This window comes from Danio aesculapii, chromosome 21 (genome assembly GCF_903798145.1).
Source record: "Danio aesculapii chromosome 21, fDanAes4.1, whole genome shotgun sequence".
Classification (NCBI taxonomy): Eukaryota; Metazoa; Chordata; class Actinopteri; order Cypriniformes; family Danionidae; genus Danio; species Danio aesculapii.
The window spans coordinates 33,635,826-33,657,809 of record NC_079455.1 but is presented as its reverse complement, the minus strand read 5'-3'; the positions used below and the strand labels follow the sequence as shown (position 1 = coordinate 33,657,809).

At 36.5% G+C, this 21,984-nt stretch overlaps 1 protein-coding gene across 1 annotated transcript in view; it reads left to right on the top strand.

Annotated features, from left to right (window-relative positions):
- Positions 1–2,793: 2,793 nt before the first annotated feature.
- The window catches only part of pcsk1 (proprotein convertase subtilisin/kexin type 1), a 31,817-nt gene continuing 12,626 nt past the window's right edge, over positions 2,794–21,984 (top strand). Inside the window, exons 1-8 of the mRNA XM_056447161.1 lie at positions 2,794–3,162; positions 4,608–4,712; positions 5,178–5,303; positions 13,883–14,029; positions 16,332–16,408; positions 18,202–18,290; positions 18,600–18,772; positions 21,163–21,375. Of these exons, the coding sequence (XP_056303136.1) occupies positions 2,989–3,162; positions 4,608–4,712; positions 5,178–5,303; positions 13,883–14,029; positions 16,332–16,408; positions 18,202–18,290; positions 18,600–18,772; positions 21,163–21,375 (1,104 nt within the window). The 5' untranslated portion in view covers positions 2,794–2,988. The remainder of the gene's footprint in view (positions 3,163–4,607; positions 4,713–5,177; positions 5,304–13,882; positions 14,030–16,331; positions 16,409–18,201; positions 18,291–18,599; positions 18,773–21,162; positions 21,376–21,984) is intronic.

Genomic DNA, 21,984 nt, shown 5'->3' with positions numbered 1-21,984 from the left:
TGAAATGTAAATGCATTATTTCTAACCACATTCTTAACTATTGAGGTCGTGGTGTAATTATTGTATGACCACATCATGGGTTACATCACTGAGTTATTTCCATGATGTCACTGAGTTATTCCTCATTTACTTTTACTGCATTAATATTTAGAGAACATTAGTTTTCCATTTATTACTGTTTGTCACCATGACTAATTCCTGAATTTGTCAATATTTAACGTCATTTTATATTACCAATTTACTTGAAACAGTCTAAATGCTATTTTAAGTTATGATATTATAAATGTGTGTATGTGTAAGTGTACAATATACTTATATATTGTCTGTTACTTGTATATTTTATTGTCAGCAAATAATACTAATTCATGTGTTGTGTATGAAACTAGTGATATACTGAATCACGTTTTAATGGCTTTCTTCTGTATATCATGTTTGAAAAAAGCCAGTTTGGTTGAGCGTTATTTGTTTGGTCATTACAGTTTTTCTGAGCCGCCTTGGTGCATTTCTCACAACATTATTTACATTCTCACGACAGTTAATGCATTTCTCTAAACAATTAGTCAGTTGTGCACATCATAGTAGCAGTTTCTCATTCCTTCCAACTAATTGCAAATGCTTCTGGACATGCATCATTCGCTTTCATACAACTCTCTGCTGTTTTATAACATTATCATTTGCGTATGTCATGTCAGTCAAAATTAACTAAACTTGTGAATGCTGAACAGTCACTCCATATAAAACTAATATTCCTCATTTCATTACTTGAGTCATTACACACAAAAATGTTGAACTAGTTGTCAAAATCTGTCAAGCAAATTTTATTAAAAAAATTTAATATTTTTTTTCTCATGAAAATGTCTTCTGAATTTAACAATTTCATGAATGATTTACAGACCTATGTATGTTGTAGGTTTCATTCCAATATATCCTGCAATATTGTTTACAGTTGTGCACAGCTCTACCCAAAGGGGATTTTATGTTTGTTGTAAATAAAGGTGTATTTATTATTTTGCACAATGCTGTGAATAAATTAGAATTGCGAAGAGTATATGCAGTAAAAATGTGAAACACAAATATTCAGTGTCTTGTACTCAGATACCTAAATGCAGTGATGTCTAACTCTACTGTAGTTTTCAAATGGCTGTCCAAATAGTATATAGTGCTGTCTTGAGCATTTTCAGGAAGTGTCTCCAAAATCTGACTTTTTTGCATCGGAAAAATGTACAGCGTAAACTGTCACAACAAAAACATGACAAAAACCTTGTGACTAGCATGTTCATAAACAATGGTGTCAGGACTTTTCATCTTGATGACACTGACACTTTCATTGACATCAATACTTGCTTTTGAGGAATGAGCTATCCATTTTGAGCAAGTGACATGCTTTTGCAGGTTATCAACAAGGTTTTGCAGTTTGTACTAATTGTTTTAAGAAATGCATTAACTGTTGTGCAGATGTAAACAGTGTTGTGAGAAATGCACCAAAGCCACTGAGAAAAACTGTAATGACTCAAGCATCTAATGGGAGATGAATGAATATGTTTTTCAGATAAGATACTTGCTTTTTGATGTAAATACATTTTAGTTTTCATTAATAATACTTACATTTCCGAGTCCACAAGCGAGCAATACTAATACTAAAATATTTAATGGATTTTTTACATATGGGACCTCACTCAAGAACAGTACCAAACACATGTTGTGTCATGTGGTTTCTGCTAAAATTGCTAAAAAGTATCTTAAGTAATGATATTATGAATGTGTGTATGTGTGAGTATACAATATACTTATATATTTTCTGTTACTTATATATTTTCTGTTAAAATATTGTATTTTATATACAATATATATTTTATGTTAGAGTATTTTAATGTCAGCAAATGATTCTTATTCTCAATATGCCTGACAATAGTTTTGTATATGAAACTGGTACAATAAATCACATTTTAATGGGTGTCTAAAATCTTAAAAATGTGATTATATTTATTTGGCTCCAAAAAATATGTGTACAAGTTCAAGTTAACTTATTTATAGAGCACATTTAAAATAGACCGTAGTGCTGTACATAAGGCTAAGTGAAATAAAAAGAAATAAGACGAGAAACGACTGAGGAAATGTAAAAATGTAGCAGTAGAAATGACTATTAAAATAATATTAAAAAGCCAAGCTAAAAGGTACGTTTTAAGGAGTACAAAACATACATCCAGTTTGTGTGTGTGTGTTGATGCATATCATGGCATTTAATACAGATGTAGCTCGACCATCTTTTGCATATGCAGCTCGTGCAGTGGAGCTGTCCACCGATGTGGTGCTGAAACGTCCTCGTGACGCAAACAGTTACGCCAACTATTTATTTCCAAACCTTCCGTTCCTTCTTATTTATCCTGTAGTCTAACTTCAAACACAGGCTACATCTGCTAGTCCTATTAGGATATTGAAATAGAATCAGACAAAAACCTAATTGTTTTTAATCACATCCTAACCCGTGTAGACAACACATCCAGAATATTAAATATTAGACATTTCTATGATGTATGAGAGCAGAATTGTGCGTGTAATCATTCTAAACAAAAGCTCTCCCTTTTTTTGCTCGCATATCTCAGTGCATTAATGGTCGTCGGCTATTTATAGAGAAACATTCCCCTCCTCTTCCATGCGCAATTCACCCCGCCCGACTCCCCCGGGACCCGAGCGTCGTCCTACCCCAGGTACAAATTGACGTCAGAGCAGTCGTAATTTGACGTGTAAACATCCCTTCCCCATTGCACGACTCTCTCATTGGTGGCTGTTCAATTACACGCTCACTCTGCATCAGAATTAACAGGAGAACCCAGCGAGGGCTTTCGGAGCTGAACTGATATTTTTTTCGCCCCCTGTGTTTACATACATTTTCTGTATTTATTTATTAACTTATTTCTTATTTAGCCGTTTTGTATTCGTCGCGATCATCCAGATCATTTTTTAAAAAGTGGTTGTAATTGATTTGAAATGGAAGAAAGATGTCGTCCAATGTTGCTGTGCAGTGTTCTTGCTCTGGTGTGCGCGCTCGTGTCTTCAGCCGTGGACAGGCAGTATCTCAACGAATGGGCGGTGGAGATTCCTGGAGGAGTCCAAAATGCACGATCCATCGCCGACGAGTTCGGATACCAATTAGTCCGACAGGTACTGGGTTTTTTGTTCCACAGTTTTCCACATCTGGCTTTGCTTTGCATCAGTGTTACATGCAATTGCATATTCGTGTGGTCGTGTTACGCGTTTATTTATAACAACACTGTTGCTTTCCTAAATATTCTCGATATGAATGTGCGCTGACGTTTGGTTGAGCCTTGTGTTTGGTCATTAAACACTCAAGCATCTGGTGGGAGATGAATGAATGTGTTTTTCAGAAAAGATACTTGTTATTTGATGTGAATACATTTTAGTTATTTTTTATTAATACCTAAATCTAAGCATTTCTAAGTCAACAAGTGAGCAATATTAATACTAAAATATATTTAATAGAATTTTCACATGGTACTTCTCTCAAAAAAACACCTGTTGTCTCATGAAAATAAAATTAAGTAAACGTAACGCTGAGTAAGTTTTTACAATTGTTAATTCAGTTTTTTGTGTGTGTGTGTGTTTACCTTGTATTCCTGACGTTGTGGGGACCAAATAAAAATTAATACATACATTTCGACCCTGTAGGGACATTTTTTTTGTATTTTTCGATGAAAACAACTAAAAAATCACAGAATAAATTATTCTAAAAATGTAAAAATGCACATTGTTTCCTTTAGGGGTTGGGTTTAGGAGTTGGTTTGGGCTATGGGGGTAAAATATAGAGTTTGTACAGTATAAAAATCATCACGTCTATGGGAAGTCTCTCTAAAGAGAGCTGTTCAAGTCTATATAGGCTGACTATAGACCAGACAGATGGGAGCTGCCTTTGAGGGTTATATTTAGGGGTAGGTTTGGGGTATGATATAAAATATACAGTTTTTACAGTATAAAAATCATCACGTCTATGGGAAGTCTCTATAAAGATAGCTGTACAAGTCTATGTGCAGGCCGACTAGACCAGACAGATGGGTGCTGCTTTTGAGGGTTGTGTTTAGGGGTTGGTTTGGGGTGTGAGATAATATATACAGTTTTTACAGTATAAAAATCGTCACGTCTATGGAAAATATAGCTGTACTAGATGGAAACTGCCTTTGAGGGTTGTGTTTAGGGGTAGGTTTGGGGCACAGGGATAAAGTATAGAGTTTGTACAATATAAAAATCATTACGTCTATGGGAAGTCCCCATAAATATGGCTGTACAAGTCTATGTCCAGGCTGACTAGACCAGACAGATGGGAACTGCCTTTGAGGGTTGTGTTAGGGGTAGGTTTGGGGTACGGGGATAAAATATACGCTTTGTAAAGCATAAAAGTCATTACGTCTATGGGAAGTTTCCATAAAGATGGCTGTACAAGTCTATGTATGTGTGTGAAGTAGCTCCAGGCCGACTAGACCAGACAGATGGGAACTGCGTCATTATGACCAGGCTTAATTTAGCTCTAAATATGAACCTTTCTCTTCACTCAATTCTCTCTCTCTCTCTCTCTTTCTCTCATTTGTCTGCAGATTGGGGCGCTGGAAAACCATTATTTATTCAAGCGGCACAGTCACCCTAGCAGGACCAAACGGAGTGCAGATCATATCACCAAACGTCTGTCGGAAGATGACAGGGTATGAGACTTTTCATAACCTATTTGCATTGCTTTCACTCTCTATATAAAATGTAATGTGGATTTGCTCGAAAAACCCCAATGAATATCAAAGTGGTTAGACTTTTATCTGGTGTTGTCCAGTTTTTAATTGCGTTTCCAAATAGTAAATCATTCTTAAACATCAGATGAAAAGGTAAAAGGTTGTTTTGGACTTTTTGTCATCATTGCACTGTAAAAATTATATAATAAATAAGTTCTGACAGCATATGTTTTTCTGACAGCATATGGTCATTCTAACTTATTAGACTAAATCATGTTCTAACTTAATTTTATAAGTTACGCAGGCTGTTTTAAGTCAGTTTAACATAATATAAGTTTAAATGACTCATAAGGTTAATTTGATTCATCTTTAAAATTTAAGGCAACCAGGATTTTTTACAGTGTGCTAAATGGTTGTGAATGGCACCTGTGGCTTCTTCTGTAGGTGTCTTGGGCCGAACAGCAGTATGAGAAACGGAGGGCCAAACGGGCCCCGCTGGGGGTCGAATGTAAGGATTGTTCAGTGGACAAACTCTTCGATGACCCAATGTGGAACCAGCAGTGGTATCTGGTGAGTCTTGTTGTCTTAACTTTCTATTGGCAAAAGTGGCATTGGGATTTCCTGCAGTATTTCATATGTTGAAATGGAAAGTATTTTCTCCCATTCATGGGGTCCATATAGGTGTAATTCTGGAATCAAAGGTGGATACAGTAACTAATTTATTACAATGGTAGTAAAGTTGACTAAAAACTACAGATTATTGCTAATAATAAAAACGGATAAAAATTTAACTATCAAAAAATGTAAGAGATGCAAGAAATGCATCTTCAGAGCATCTTGGCACAATTTAACTTCTAATTGTAACAACAACTTATCCAATTGTTCAATAAGTCCAGAAACAATGCCAAAATTGACAATAAATCAGTTATTGCAAGTATAAAATACCATGCATATCAGTGGTTTGGCTACATAAGGTCTGACAACTGTTCTACCCAATTAAATGATATTCAATCTACAAACTAAAAGTCCTTTATTGGCAACAATTATTCAATAAATAATCTTTTGAATCCACAAAACATTTTATTTCACAAAATCATCTTTGAAATCTCCTTTAAACTAAGAAATTATGATGACCTATTGGTTCTTTTGGGATCAAAAACGTCAATGAAAAAACAAATATAGGTTATAAATGTGTGTTTTTTTTGGTTCCCCAGAGAAATGTCAGTCGTCAGTTTTTAAAAGAACCATTATTCCTTAGTGCGAAGAGCATTTTATTATTAGTCAGGGGATCAGTGCGGTCTTAAAGTCTCAAATTCACTGAAATATTGTGTTGTAGGTCTTAAATCATTTTAGACAGGTCTTATGTAAGCTATACCCAATCGGGCCAACACCCATCCAATCACCAACAGTCTATTTCTATAAAAAATTTTAACAAACGTTTATTTATCAACTGTATTTACAATAAGGTTTAATTATCTTCCTTAAAATAACATTTGTTTTTAATGTTTTTAAATGTTTTTAACTGAGCCTTGTGTAAGTCTGAAATTTCATTCACAGTGGTCTTAAAAAGGTCTTAAAAGTCTTGACGAAACCTGTAAAAACCCTGATTAATATAAAGAACCTTTATTTATTCATTTATTTATTTATTAAGACATTTGTGCAAATAGAAGATTCTAAGAATGTTACCTGAACCATCAACACTAAAGAACCTGTGCATACAGTACATACACATAATTTCTTAAAAGCCTCACCAATCACAGCAGATGTGACTAAAAGCCATTGTAACAATCTTCTCCAGGCTGATGTAATACATTTCCGGTCTGCAGGCCTTCATTACTGGGTCAGTTGTCCCTCTGGACTATGCGCACACTATTTTCAGGCTTTCAGAGTTCATAGTATGGCTAAACAAAAAATGAGATTGTAAAGGAAACCTCTCTTTAATCCCAAACAACAGAAGAGCCAATCACGCATTAGTACCAATTTACCAAAACACAATGGATTGATGGGTTTATCTTATGGCTGGCCAAGCTCTTAATGCCAGAGAATGGCTTCTGCAGAGCCACAGATGGGAAGGGTTCAGCCGGCTCTAATATGGATCATGGTTTATATAGCAAGTCACTCTAATCAAATTGAAAACCTCCATTTGCATTTCCACAACAAGGATTAATTTTTTTGGGCAAACATTTTATTCTAAAAAGCAATTTAGTGGGGCATGAACCGACTGTGACCTTTTGTTCTTTTTGCTTCAACAAGTGCTTCTAAACCTCTTTTTGTTTTAACCTAATTGCTCATGAAGTTCCTGCCCAATTATATTTTAAACCTTGTTTCTAAATTTAGCTTATTAGCAGATGTCTGTGTCTCCGCTTATGCAGAATGAATCCGTCTGATATAAAATACTTATAAAAATGAAGTACGCTGCATTTTAGTGAAAAAAACGATGCAGAATTTTTGATGATAATCATTTTTGCTTAACTCAAGCTCATTTAGTGCAACTGAAAACTACACAAATTTTATATTTAACATTAATGTCGTCTTCAGAACAAACTTAGTTTGACCTTAAGGGTCACAAACCTTAAGGATTTTTTTAAATACTTTTAAAAGTAAATCATGATTAATTGTTAAATTGTGCAGTCTGTGTGTAAATGATGTGTTTTACAGTGTAAAACACGCTCACAATCAAAGGTACAAAATCAGTGGTGGTTCTCTTTTAAATGACACCGTGGGCAAAACCACTCCAAACACCCCTTCCCCCCAAGAAATAAAGACACTATGTGGTTGACTATTTATTTTAAATATTTAAATATATATTTTAAATGTATTCATTTAAAATAATAATTATAAATACATTTAAATATATAAATTTTTTCAATAAATACTACAATTTGTTTATTATAATTATAATTATAATTATAATTATAATTATAATTATTATTATTATTATTATTATTATTATTATTATTATTATTATTATTATTATTATTATTATTATTGCCTCACAGCAAGAAGGTCGCTGGGTCAGTTGGCATTTCTGTGTGGAGTTTGCAAGTTCTCTCCGTGTTGGGGTTTACTGGGGCAATTTCTTTTTTGCACCGTTTCCCTAGCAAGATGCTGCCCTGGGCGATTGCCCATATTGCACGTGCCTAAATGCGCCACTGTACAAAATCTGTCACTGGGCCGTACAGGTAGAGATTAGTACCTTTACAGTACACTTATGTACCTTTTAAGGTTGCGTTTTGTACTTTAAGGTTTACTATTGTTCCTTTTTCTTACCTTTTGTACCTTTTTAGGTATTAATATGTATCTTTTAGGACCTGTTAGAAACAAAAATGTACCTTTTTGAAAAAGTATCGTCCCAGATTTTATATCGTTATTTCTGAGAGTGTATATATTCTGAGAGTATATATTGTACCATTAAAAATGATAGTTTGCGCAAATTAAAAATGTAAAATTACATGTTAAAAAAGTTATTATATATATTTCATAATGCATAAAGATATATTTTTTGTAGTTTAAAAATATTGATTGTATTATGGCGTTACGGTGGCGCAGTGGGTAGCACAATCGCCTCACAGCAAGAAGGTAGCTGGTTCGAGCCTTGGCTGGGTCAGTTGGCATTTCTGTAGGGAGTTTGCGTGATCTCCCAGTGTTTACGTGGGTTTCCTCCGGGTTCTCCAGTTTCCCACACAAGTCTAAAGACATGTGCTATAGGTGAATTCGGAAGGCTAAATTGTCCGTGTATGTATTTGAATGAGAGTGTTTGGGTGTTTCCCAGTGATGAATTGTAGCTGGAAGGGCATCCACTGTGTAAAAACATGTGCTGGATAAGTTGGCGGTTCATTCCACTGTGGCGACCCCAGATTAATAAAGGGACTAAGCTGAAAAGAAAATGAATGAATGATTGTATTATGATTTGTTTATCATTTGATTGTGTCAGTTTCCAAAGCTTTAAGGGAACTTATAAATATATATATATATTTTTATAATTATTATTATTTATATGGTCGGCACGGTGGCTCAGTAGTTAGCACTGTCACCTCACACCAAGAAGGCTGCTGGTTTGAGCTCTGACTGGGCCAGTTGGCATTTCTGTGTGGGGTTTGCATGTTGCTCTGCTTTCCCCCACATTCCAAAGACATGCACTATAGGTGAATTGGATGAACTAAATTGGCTGTATAGTTTATGAGTGTGTGTTTGAATGTGAGAGTGTATGGGTGTTTCCAGTACTGGGTTGCAGCTGGAAGGGCATCTGCTGTGCAAAAAATATGCCGAAATAGTTGGTGGTTCATTCCGCTGTGGCGACCCCTGATCAATAAGGGATGAAGCCGAAGGAAAATAAATAAATGTATTATTTAGATAGTTTATCTATATTATATTAATTTATAACTATTTATTTAGCTTAAAATCAAAGTTTGTAATGCTCCAATTCCATTCAAAGCTGGTTGGTTTACCTCAGAAATCTTTATCACAGAATCTATTTTTCCATTCCCTTAAAATGGAAAAAAAATACTTCAGTCACAGGCTGCTGACAAGTGGGCGTCCGCTGCTGCTGCGCTCCATTGGTCAGTCTGAGTGATAAGGCAGTGAAGGCGGCCGCTTAACAGAGAACGAAAGAATGACGTTCGATCTTCAGGCCTGAAAGGGTGGATAGAAAAGGAGAATATTGATTTATAGAGGAGAAAGACAGCTCATGGAAAAAGATTGCATTTCACTAGAGAGGATGGCTGATAATTCAATTAAAACGATGACTCATATCATATCACGTTCTCTATTGAGAAATAGTGGGAGGTTATATTCCCATTTTAGCTGTTATGCTGCTTTCCGATGTTTTGGAAAACATAAATGAAGGTAGCATATATTGCGTTATACAACTAATATCATCTCAGATATAACCTTTATTAGTAGGTTCCCACTCAATTTGTGCTGTCAAAATGCTTTAAAAAAATTTTTCAGTAGTTCTGTGCTAGTCTACGGTGTAAAATATGCAGTGAAAAAGCGGCAGCTGTGGTTGTCAGAACTTTACTGTTAAAAATACAGTAGAAACCATAATAGAATTTCCTAAATATTATGGTAAAGTACTGTATTTCATTAGTATAACAAATAAATCCATAATATTTACACTCTCCCGAAACCCTTTCCAAGATCTTTCTGAATGAAATGCCTACTTTACTACATCCAATCAGCTAGCAGTAGAAAAAACAAGCCATGCCCACTATTTTCTCATTTAATATTCTTTTTCTCTAGGTCACGATATGTAAAAAAAACAAAAACAAAAAAAAAAAAAAACAGTTGCAGCTTCTGGTTCATGCAGACTTTAACCTGTCTTTTAGAGTATCTCTGTGACAGAAATATAGCACCACTGGTCCGCGTGTTTACTATGTGGATTTGGATTTGAATCAGTCTCGTTGGTTTTGTTTGCAATATCTATGCTTTGTATTAAAAATACAAGTGATTGAAAAGAGTAGATAGGGATGCTGACAAGGCTCTGTGTGGATCAGCCCTCAGAGGTGTGATGTAGGCTGCAGATCGGTGACGTGGATATGAGCTGTGGGGTTTTTCAGACCTCCTGAGGAGATTGTGATGTGGCAGAGCCGTCATGTGTGGCCGTCCTTCTTTTTTCCCTCTCCCTCCCCGTCGTGTCTTTCTAGAGTCAGACCTCAGCTATGAGTCATGCTTCATGGTGGAGTTACTGCAGCGTCTATGCAGAATTCGTGAACAGATCACTGAGCTTTTTCCTCCCTTCAGATTTTATGCCTCGCATAGCTTTGTTGCATCATATGCAGAGCACTTTATATATTGCTAATAAATGCATATATAGATAGTGCTCTGCATTAATAATAACACTCCATTTTGAAAATTAATATTTGTATCCATTTCCCAGTGAATATAGGTTATATATTTTGGTGCATTTGAACAAAACAGATTTATTAAACAGATATATTTATTAAAATAATATTTATTATATAATAATGTTCTCCCCGTGTTCGCGTAGGTTTTCTCCGGGTGCCCCGGTTTCCTCCGGGTGCTCCGGTTTTCCCCACAAGTCCAAAGACATGTGGTATAGCTGAATTGAATAAGCTAAATTGTCCATAGTGTATGTAAGTGAATGAGTGTGTATTGATGTTTCCCAGAGATGGGTTGCAGCTGGAAGGGCATCCGCTGCATAAAATATATGCTGGATAAGTTGGTGGTTCATTCCGCTGTGGCGACCCCAGATTAATCAAGGGACTAAGCCGAAAATGAATGAATGAATGAAAAATATTACTAGACCACAATTTTTTGAACGAATATGCATTGACTAATTTACGTTTATTAGTTATACTTATTAAATAATTATATTTAATTAATTAATTTTTTATTTCTAGCTATCCAATTAAAAATGTTGTGCTATAATCTGATGAAAAAGTCTTCTAATGCATTTCACCATTACTCACATTATCTGCTTTTTACATACTAGCTGCTCATCATTGTGTTTTTCCCCCTATCACTGCACAGCCGCTCTCGGATATTTAATTATCGGTCAATAAGGAGAAATCCCCTCATGCTCTAGTATGGACTGAAAATAGTCAGCCACCAACCAAAAGGTCAGCATGGCAGATAACATTGCCAGCTTTCATTTTCAAGCGAACTGCTTTTGTTGTAAGGGTCAGTGGTCGTGTCATATAAAGCCGCTTTTGTCTTGGTGAAGAGGTTGAGAGGACCTGTGAGTGCTGAGTGCTATTACTCATGTATGTTCACTCATGCTGCGTCACAATTCATGTACTGTTCCTAAATATAATTCAGAAAAGGGTTTGTGTGTCCTAAATTGTATTATGGATAAAGTCAGCATGAACCGGAAGTTGCTGCACTCTTTTATTTCAGTATTAGTGTTGTCAAAAATATCGATATATTAATTATATATTATATATTATGGCGATATGGTGGCTCAGTGGTTAGTACTGTCGCCTCACAGCAAGAAGGTCGCTGGTTTGAGTCCCGGCTGGGCCACTTGGCATTTCTGTGTGGAGTTTGCATGTTCTCCCCGTGTTCGCGTGGGTTTCCTCCAGGTGCTCCGGTTTCCCCCACAGTCCAAAGAGATGCACTATAGGTGAATTAGATTAACTAAATTGGCCGTAGTCTATGAGTGTTTGTCTTAATGCGAGAGTGTAAGGGCATCCGCTGCACAAAACATATGCTGGAATAGTTGACGGTTCATTTCGCTGTGGCAAGCCCTGATAAATAAGGGACTTGATTGAAGGAACATGAACGAATGAATTGATGAATATCGATATTGAAATACTTAAAATGATGGAATCTTGATTTTGGTAAGTATCAATACTGGCTTTGCTCTAATATTACGATTTTAACACTTTTGTTTTAATCAGAATAAGATGAGATTGCACTAATTTAGCTTTTTTGTTGTAATTTTTTGTCTTTTGGATTTCAGGACTGCTGATTTACCTGGTATAAATGGTTTAGTTATTGTATCCCTTTTTACTTATTTTTTAGGGCTGTACAATAAATTGTTTCAGCATCGATATCGCATTGTGATTATTCGCAATAGTCACATTGCAGGATATGCAATGTTGAGTTTGTATTATAATTCATCATTTGCATGTGTTTCTATGCCTGTGATTGTATAATTACCTTAAAAGCATTCAGGCATAAGAAATGTACCATTTGTGACTTCAACAACAATTAATTTGATTCTTTTTATTTTCATCATTCAGTTACTGTACTTAAATACTCTGGAACGGATAAAACACTTTATTTCAACTGGATCTTTTTCTTGATTGTATTTATAGATTGTTATGCATGAAAATACTCACAACACATCCAAACACAGAAAGGCACTGCAAATATCACAGACCACATCGAAAGTGTGTCAGGGGGACCCCAAAAAGATTGTTTATTAGATTTTATGGAGATGCACAATGCAGAATAATCCCAAATGGATCTAACATTTAAGTTCTTTCCAAATAGAGATTATCTGGTGAAATTGTATTCATATCACTATATATTGCTAAACGAAAATATATATCGCAATGCTAGATTTTTCCAGTATCATCCAGCCCTACTTCATTTGCATTCTTTTAAAGTTGCAGAATTTGTTCCCCATGGTACCAAAAATGGTATTGAATATCCATATTTTTCAAGGTATCATTTCCTAAGTTGGAAATTCCAGTATCGTAACAAGACTATTCAGTATGATGATTTACTTACAAATATTTATTTAATATTGAGTAGGGTGCAGGTTTTTATTTTTGCTTTATCTTTTTTTTATGTTTTATCTTCCACTCGCAGCAAACCAATAGTTGGAGGGGTGTGGCTAAGCATATTTTGCATTTAAAACCCTCAAACTGACATCATCAGAGAAGAACAGCCGTTCCAGAGTGGAAGCAAATGGTCGGATGTTGATTAAAGCTTACCAAAACAAACTTTTTTTTCAGTGGATTGACAGTGATTAATTTTTAAGACTTTTTTAAGACTAACTATGTGGGCTAGCAAAATTAATATTGAAAATTGTGATTTCATGCAGACTTTAAATGAGTATTGCAAAGCTACAGAACCTGGATGTTCATTTCTGCTTATATTGCCCATAATACATTGCATGTGAATTATTCCAACTACAAACACTTCACGTTAAAAATGTGTTTCCACAAGACTGTTGGAAATCGGTAGCCATTTTTTTCCTACTATGGCTGTCGATGGCTACCAGTTTCCAACATTCTTCAAAATATCTTCCTTCATGGTATGCTCTAAAAAGTGACAAAATTCACATTAAGATAATATAAACATACAAAGCTTGCACTTTGTCCTACCTGCTTAAATGGATCAGCGATTTTCTTAACATCATATTTCAGTTTCTTATAAAATCTTCTGACCAATCAAATGTTCTCTGGTATCTGACATGCCCCGCCCTCTGCCCACCATTATATATACTGTATGCATTTGAACTCAACCACTCTCACTGGCAGATCTGTGATCAAAATGATGACGCTGTTGGCTGTTTTGTAAAAAGTAGGAGGAGCTACTCTACACCCCGCCCTATTTTCATGTTTCAGTTCAAGTTACATCATATATCGAACAAAGATGCACATTTCAAAGCAAGTCACGGTACCTTTAAGTAAATTGGGACACAGCATGAATTTTCTCATTTTTTTGTCTTTCAGCAAGACACCCGAACATCATCATCCCTTCCTAAACTAGACCTACATGTGATCCCCGTCTGGAAGAAGGGCATCACAGGAAAAGGAGTGGTCATTACTGTACTGGATGACGGTCTGGAGTGGAACCACACCGACATTTATCCAAACTACGTAAGTGACACCTACTACAAGTAGACTACTAGTATAGGAGGCCACAAACAAACCAAAAAAAAGTAGCTATTTTGAATGTGAAAAATTGAATGTGTCCTATTTACATAACTCTGCAATGAGCCCAGCTTTTCTTTTTTTGCAGTAGAGAAGACTTATGAATCATAGCATAATAACAAACATCTGTCTCCTGTTAGGATTCGAGTAAAGCATGGCATCAGCTGTCGCTCGGCTTTTGGCTTGTTTACACACAGCAGTCTTATAAAAAAAAGCTTAAATTGAGACTTGTATATTTGATGGTATTAATGAAAAGACTGAAAATACAGAGTTTTTAGTGGAGGATAGCAGAAAATGTATTATTAATAAGGTATACATTAATATTTCCAGAAACTCATTAAATCTAAATGTTTTCAGGTCACTTTTTTAAAAAAAGAAAAAGACATAAATAAAATTAAAAGTGTATAAATAAACAAATTATAATTAAATAAAATCGATAAATGTTGACCAGTTACCTTAACCCTGAGGTGTCTAACCTTTGTCCTGGAGGGCCGGTTTCCTGCAAGGTTTGGTTCCAACCCAATTATACACACCCAGGCTGGCTAGTCAAGCTCTTACTAGGCTTTCTAGAAAACGTCCTTGCAGGTGTGTTGAGGCAAGTTGGAGCTAAAACCTGCAGGACACTGGCCTCCAGGATGGAGTTTGGACACCCCTACCATAACCTTAACCAAAATTAAATTGAAAACAGAAAACACAAAAAAATTTATCAAATTCAAAAATCATTTTAAAAACTACAATTATAGCATATTTTTGGAAAGTTTTTTGAGTCTATATTATATCTTAATTGTAAGTAAAATAAGTTAACTTTAATTACATTTCAAGCAAAAAAATATTGATTTTATAGTTTGTTTGAACTATTAAAAATGCTATTTTGATAGAAAAGAAAAGAAATTCCAAACCTAGTAAAATCTCCAAACACAATTATATCATATATAATAGTAATTACAACCCAATTTTTGTATTAAAAAGTTTGCAATTCACTCCAATTATAAAGAGCAGTACCTTGTATTTACTTCAGTCCACATCCATCTGTTGTACCAGCCTTGTCTCATGAGGAAACAAATATTTAACGTTTTGTCAGTTTATTGGCTAATTCGTACAAATTCAAATGAGTTCAGTCGTACAAAAATGTACCATTTTTAAAAGGAGGTGTGGCACCAAACCCCACCTCTAAACCCAACCATCACTTGGAGATGAACAAATCGTACTAAAATGAGATCAGAAAAATTCATTCGAATTAGACACTAAATCAAAAAGTTATGAATTGGTGTGAGATAGCGTTGGTTATACAGAGACACTACTATTATCATTTGTGTATGATAAATACTCACCGGCCACTTTATTAGATACACCTTACTAATACTGGGTTGGACCCCCCTTTTACCTAATCCTTCGTGGCATAGATTCAACAAGGTACTGAAAATATTCCTCAGAGATTTTGGTCCATATTGACATGATAGCATCACGCAGTTGCAGATTTGTCAGCTGTACATCCATGATGGGAATCTCCCATTCCACCACATCCCAAAGGTACTCTATTGGATTGAGATCTGGTGACTGTGGAGGCCATTTGAGTCCAGTGAACTCATTGTCATGTTCAAGAAATCAATCTGAGATGATTCGCGCTTTATGACATGGTGCGTTATCCCGCTGAAAGTAGCTATCAGAGGATAGGTACACTGTGGTTATAAAGGGATGGACATGAGCATTGTGGCGTTGACACGATGCTCAATTGGTACTAATTGGCTCAAAGTGTGCCAAAAAAATATCCTCCACACCATTACACCACCACGACCAGCCTGAACTGTTACAAGGCAGGATGGATCCATGCTTTTATGTTGTTGATGCCCGATTCTGAGCCTACCTGGTGTAAACAAGGCATTTGCGCTCACAGAATTGCCATTTACTAAATATTTTCTCTGTAAACCCTAGAGATGATTGTGCGTGAAAATCCCAGTAGATCAGCAGTTTCTGAAACAGTCAGACCAGCCTGTCTGCCACCAACAACCATGCCACGTTCAAAGTCCCTTAAATCCGCTTTCTTCCCCATTCTGTACTCGGTTTGAACTGCAGCAGATGGTCTTGACCATGTCTACATGCCAACAATACATGCATTGAGTTGCTGCCTTGTGATTGACTAATTAGAAATTTGAGTTAAGGAGCAGTTGGGCAGATGTACCTAATAAAGTGGCCGATGAGTGTATATATAATCATAACTTATTCATCATTTCTGCTTTCCTCACTGCAGGATCCTGCTGCAAGCTATGACTTTAACGACAATGATCCGGATCCCTTCCCCAGATATGACTCCACCAATGAAAACAAGTGAGTCAATCAATCTCTAGCCGCAGGAATGAACAGAAGACCTCAAGAGATCTTAAGATCACAATTGTTGATCCTGAACTGATAAAGACAAGGACAGATTTTCCCAAGCCTTTGACGGTGTAATGGTGTAACATGATTAGACGTTGATATTTGGTTGATTTTAGGTTAGACATTGACATCGGCCTGACGTTGGGTTCTGACGTCAACCCGATTTTCATTTCCAAACAAAATCCAACGTTCCCATGACTTTGGGGTACAACGTCAAAATGACGTCAGGTTGACGTCCTGTGCCTGCAGGGTTATTTTTCTGGGGATTTTAAACTATTTTAAACTTTAAATCATAATTTTGTTTGCTTTAAAAAACAGTAAAGGTGCAATGTTTCAGAAATGTTTATATAAATTTTAACATGCTACTATTGTATTAACTTCACAATATAAGAAAGTTGCATTTGTGGGAATAAATCTAATTTTCAATCAAATGTTTATAAATTTATGACTAATAGTAATATTTGATGGATATTAGTAGATATTTGGAAAAAAATTATCAGACCTTTAATGCATACCGAATACATAGTTGGCTTGTTGCTCTCAGAGTCTCCAATGCCATTATTGCCCTATGAAAATGTCATTCATCCACAGCGGAATGAACCACCAACTATTCTGGCATATGTTTTATGCAGCGGATGCCCTGTCAACCGCAACCCAGTACTGGGAAACATCCATACACATTCATTCACACACATACACTAGGGCCAATTTAGTTCATCCAGTTCACCTATAGCGCATTTCTTTGGACTGTGGGGAAAACCGGAAGACAAAGAATAAACCTAGGGGAACACGGGAAGAACATGCAAACTCCAAGGAAAATGTCAAATTTAATAATTTTACTTTTAAATACAGGATCAGGCAGGATAATTAGTTGCATTAATGTCTTGTTGTGTTAATAAATATTTAAATCAACTCATTAAATTGACAGTCCTTGTGAAATTGAAGCTCTACAACAATAACAACAACACAAAAAAAGGACATGAAAATAGAAACGCTCATTATTCTTTCTCCATGTGGTCGTGTGTCTGTGCCAGCGATTGACTCATACTGTACACACACAAACAAACACTCATAATTATTCGCACACACACTCTTCAATAGACACGCATGGTTGCTCATCCTCTCACCCGCCCATGTCAACATAGTCCTTTGTCAGTCGGGCTCAAGGTGCTTTGCCATAATTGTCTGTGTGGTGTATCATGCACCAGTAACTCACTGATGGCTTCAGATGATGGTTATTATGAAGGAGGGAAACAAATAATCATTAACAATCTTTAAGATCAAGCAAAACTGCAATCGTTTCTAGAAAATAACTCCTTGCAAAATCAACAGTTAATCCATTGTTAGTTTAATCTGTGACATCAGACATTGAGTATAATTTTCCGCTGTAATTTGTACTATTATTAGTTGTGATTGCTATGAGAAAGATTGCAAAAAAATTAATCAGATGAACAAACCACCAAGATAAATTGCATGTTACTATGTCTTTGCAAGGTGACATGGTGGCGCAGTGGTTATCACTATAGCCTCACAGCAAGAAGGTAGTTTTTTTTGTTTAAATGTTTTAAATAAAGTCTAAAAATCAACAAGTAATTCCCTAATTTCCACAAACCCAGTCCTTTGGCTGTTCTGCATTTGAATATCTGTGTCACTTTCCAAATTTAGGTATAATGAGTTTTAAACATGCCTGCTGTATTAAATTCGAATGGAACCAAATTGTAACCCTATTGTCTGTTTGTCCTCAGGCATGGTACCAGATGTGCTGGAGAGATTGCCATGCAAGCTGACAACAACAAATGTGGCGTCGGAGTGGCCTACAACTCGAAAGTGGGAGGTTTGTGTCATCAAGCTGTGTTTGTTCACTTTTTGGTATCTGTCATTCTCTGCTTTTGCTGGTCAGGTGTTTGTACCCAGCAGCGAGGAGATGACAGCATAATTATATAAGAGCAATGACCCGTACAACCAGTCATACACGTACATAATCCACCTGTCCGTGACCATTTGGACATAAAAGCTTTAGTGACTCATAACCTAATAAAGCAGCACAGATTATGCGATGCATTTAACAGCACCATTCAATCACTTGTACACTCTTTCTCTCGACATCTCAGTGAAGGTCAGCTTTTGTGCTTCTCATCTGTAGGGATACGAATGCTGGATGGAATCGTGACTGATGCCATTGAAGCCAGTTCCATTGGTTATAACCCTGACCATGTGGACATCTACAGTGCTAGCTGGGGTCCTAATGATGACGGAAAGACTGTAGAGGGACCCGGACGCCTTGCCCAGAAAGCTTTTGAGTACGGTATCCAGAAGGTGAGAAGTGTGGGAATTAGGGATTTGTTTTAATCCATGGGAAAACACTAGGAACTACATATACACCACATTACCATCCAGAACACACCCAAAACAAAAATAGAACAACATGGCAACCACTGAACAACTAGCCAGAACATGCCAACAACTATCAAATCAACTATCAACTACCCTAGCAACTACTAAATCAATGTACCACCCATCCAGAACACACCCAAAACAACGTAGAATAACAAAGCAACCACTTAACAACTAGCCAGAATATGCCAACAACTATCTAATCAATTATCAACTACCCTAGCAACTACTAAAACACTGTACCACCCATCCAGAACACACCCAAAACAACGTAGTATAACACAGCAACCACTTAACAACTAGCTAGAATATGCCAACAACTAACAAATCAACTATCAACTACCCTAGCAACTACTAACAACACCCTATGAACCATCCAGAACACACCCACAACAATTTAGAACAACATAGCAACCACTAAACAACTTGCCAAAACATGTCAACAACTATCGAATCAATTATCAACCACCCTAGCTAGCAACCACTAACAACACACTAGCAACCATTCAGAACACACCCACAACAATTTAGAACAACATAGCAACCACTAAACAACTAGCCAGAACATGCCAACAACTATCAAATCAACTATCAACTACCCTAGCAACCACTAACAACACACTAGCAACCATTCAGAACACACCCACAACAATTTAGAACAACATTGCAACCACTAAACAACTATCCAGAACATGCCAACAACTATCAAATCAACTGTCAACCACCTGAGCAACCACTAACAACACACTAGCAACCATTCAGAACACACTCACAACAATTTAGAACAACATAGCAACCACTAAACAACTAGCCAGAACATGCCAACAACTATCAAATCAACTATCAACTACCCTAGCAACTACTAACAATAACCAAGCAACCATCCAGAACACACCCAAAACAATTTAGAACAACATAGCAACCACTAAACAACTAGCCAGAACATGCCAACAACTATCAAATCAACTATCAACCACCTTAGCAACCACTAACAACACACTAGCAACCATTCAGAACACACTCACAACAATTTAGAACAACATAGCAACCACTAAACAACTAGCCAGAACATGCCAACAACTATCAAATCAACTGTCAACCACCTGAGCAACCACTAACAACACACTAGCAACCATTCAGAACACACTCACAACAATTTAGAACAACATAGCAACCACTAAACAACTAGCCAGAACATGCCAACAACTATCAAATCAACTGTCAACCACCTTAGCAACCACTAACAACACACTAGCAACCATTCAGAACACACTCACAACAATTTAGAACAACATAGCAACCACTAAACAACTAGCCAGAACATGCCAACAACTATCAAATCAACTGTCAACCACCTGAGCAACCACTAACAACACACTAGCAACCATTCAGAACACACTCACAACAATTTAGAACAACATAGCAACCACTAAACAACTAGCCAGAACATGCCAACAACTATCAAATCAACTGTCAACCACCTTAGCAACCACTAACAACACACTAGCAACCATTCAGAACACACTCACAACAATTTAGAACAACATAGCAACCACTAAACAACTAGCCAGAACATGCCAACAACTATCAAATCAACTGTCAACCACCTTAGCAACCACTAACAACACACTAGCAACCATTCAGAACACACTCACAACAATTTAGAACAACATAGCAACCACTAAACAACTAGCCAGAACATGCCAACAACTATCAAATCAACTGTCAACCACCTTAGCAACCACTAACAACACACTAGCAACCATTCAGAACACACTCACAACAATTTAGAACAACATAGCAACCACTAAACAACTAGCCAGAACATGCCAACAACTATCAAATCAACTGTCAACCACCTTAGCAACCACTAACAACACACTAGCAACCATTCAGAACACACTCACAACAATTTAGAACAACATAGCAACCACTAAACAACTAGCCAGAACATGCCAACAACTATCAAATCAACTGTCAACCACCTTAGCAACCACTAACAACACACTAGCAACCATTCAGAACACACTCACAACAATTTAGAACAACATAGCACACCCTAACAACCGAAAAAACAAGCAAAAACGTAGACCACCCTAGCAACCTTTAATCACACAGAACACTAAAGTATCCATCTGAAACTCCTTAGCAACTACTATAAACACACTAGCAAGTACTGAGAACACCCTAATGATCAGAACGCTCTTGTGACCATCCAGCAATGATTCAGCAAACACCGAGCAAATGCAGTGTTTTACTTGAACACAAATCCATTATTACCTAATAAGCTGTAAACAATTGTTTTGCTCCAGGGGCGTGGTGGAAAAGGCTCCATTTTCGTCTGGGCGTCTGGTAACGGGGGTCGACAGGGTGATAACTGTGACTGTGATGGCTACACAGACAGTCTGTACACCATCTCCATCAGCAGCGCTTCTCAGCAGGGTTTGTCCCCCTGGTACGCTGAGAAATGCTCCTCTACACTGGCCACGGCTTACAGCAGCGGAGACTACACCGACCAGAGAATAGTGAGTCTGCAGTTAGATTATTTTTTCTTCCTGTTATTATTGATTATTAATTTTGGGTTGGAATGGCCTAATTACTTTTTTGAGATCAATATAAAAGCTCGTCTGAAGGTCTGTGCCCACTGAAGTTCGGAATTTCTGTATGCTTTTTGTTTTTGTATTCATATCTGAAGAATTGTCACGCACAGAAATCTTGTACATTAATTAATCCATTGTGAAAAATACGCAAAACAGAGTCAATTCAAGCAGTGATGTTTTGTTCTGCGCTCTCTTCTTCAAAAAAAATAAAATAAAGAGGAAATATTGTGTTCAATCAATCCACTGAACAGAGAGGAAGGAGAAATTATCTCCTTATCAAAGTGCTGCATGGGATTATTCAAAAATCTGACATTCATTTCAGGAAATCAGTGGCATTTTGATACTTTGCTTGTGATAGTGCAGCCACATAATCACAAATTTCCGTAAACGAATCTCGAAAAGAGACTGGCAGCACGCCACACACTCACTTGTCAGATAGTGGAATGGAAAAGGGCACGCCAGACAATGAAACCAGCATACACTGTGAAAATAATCTGTAAATCTACAACTTTTTGAATTTTGTGATTCATGATT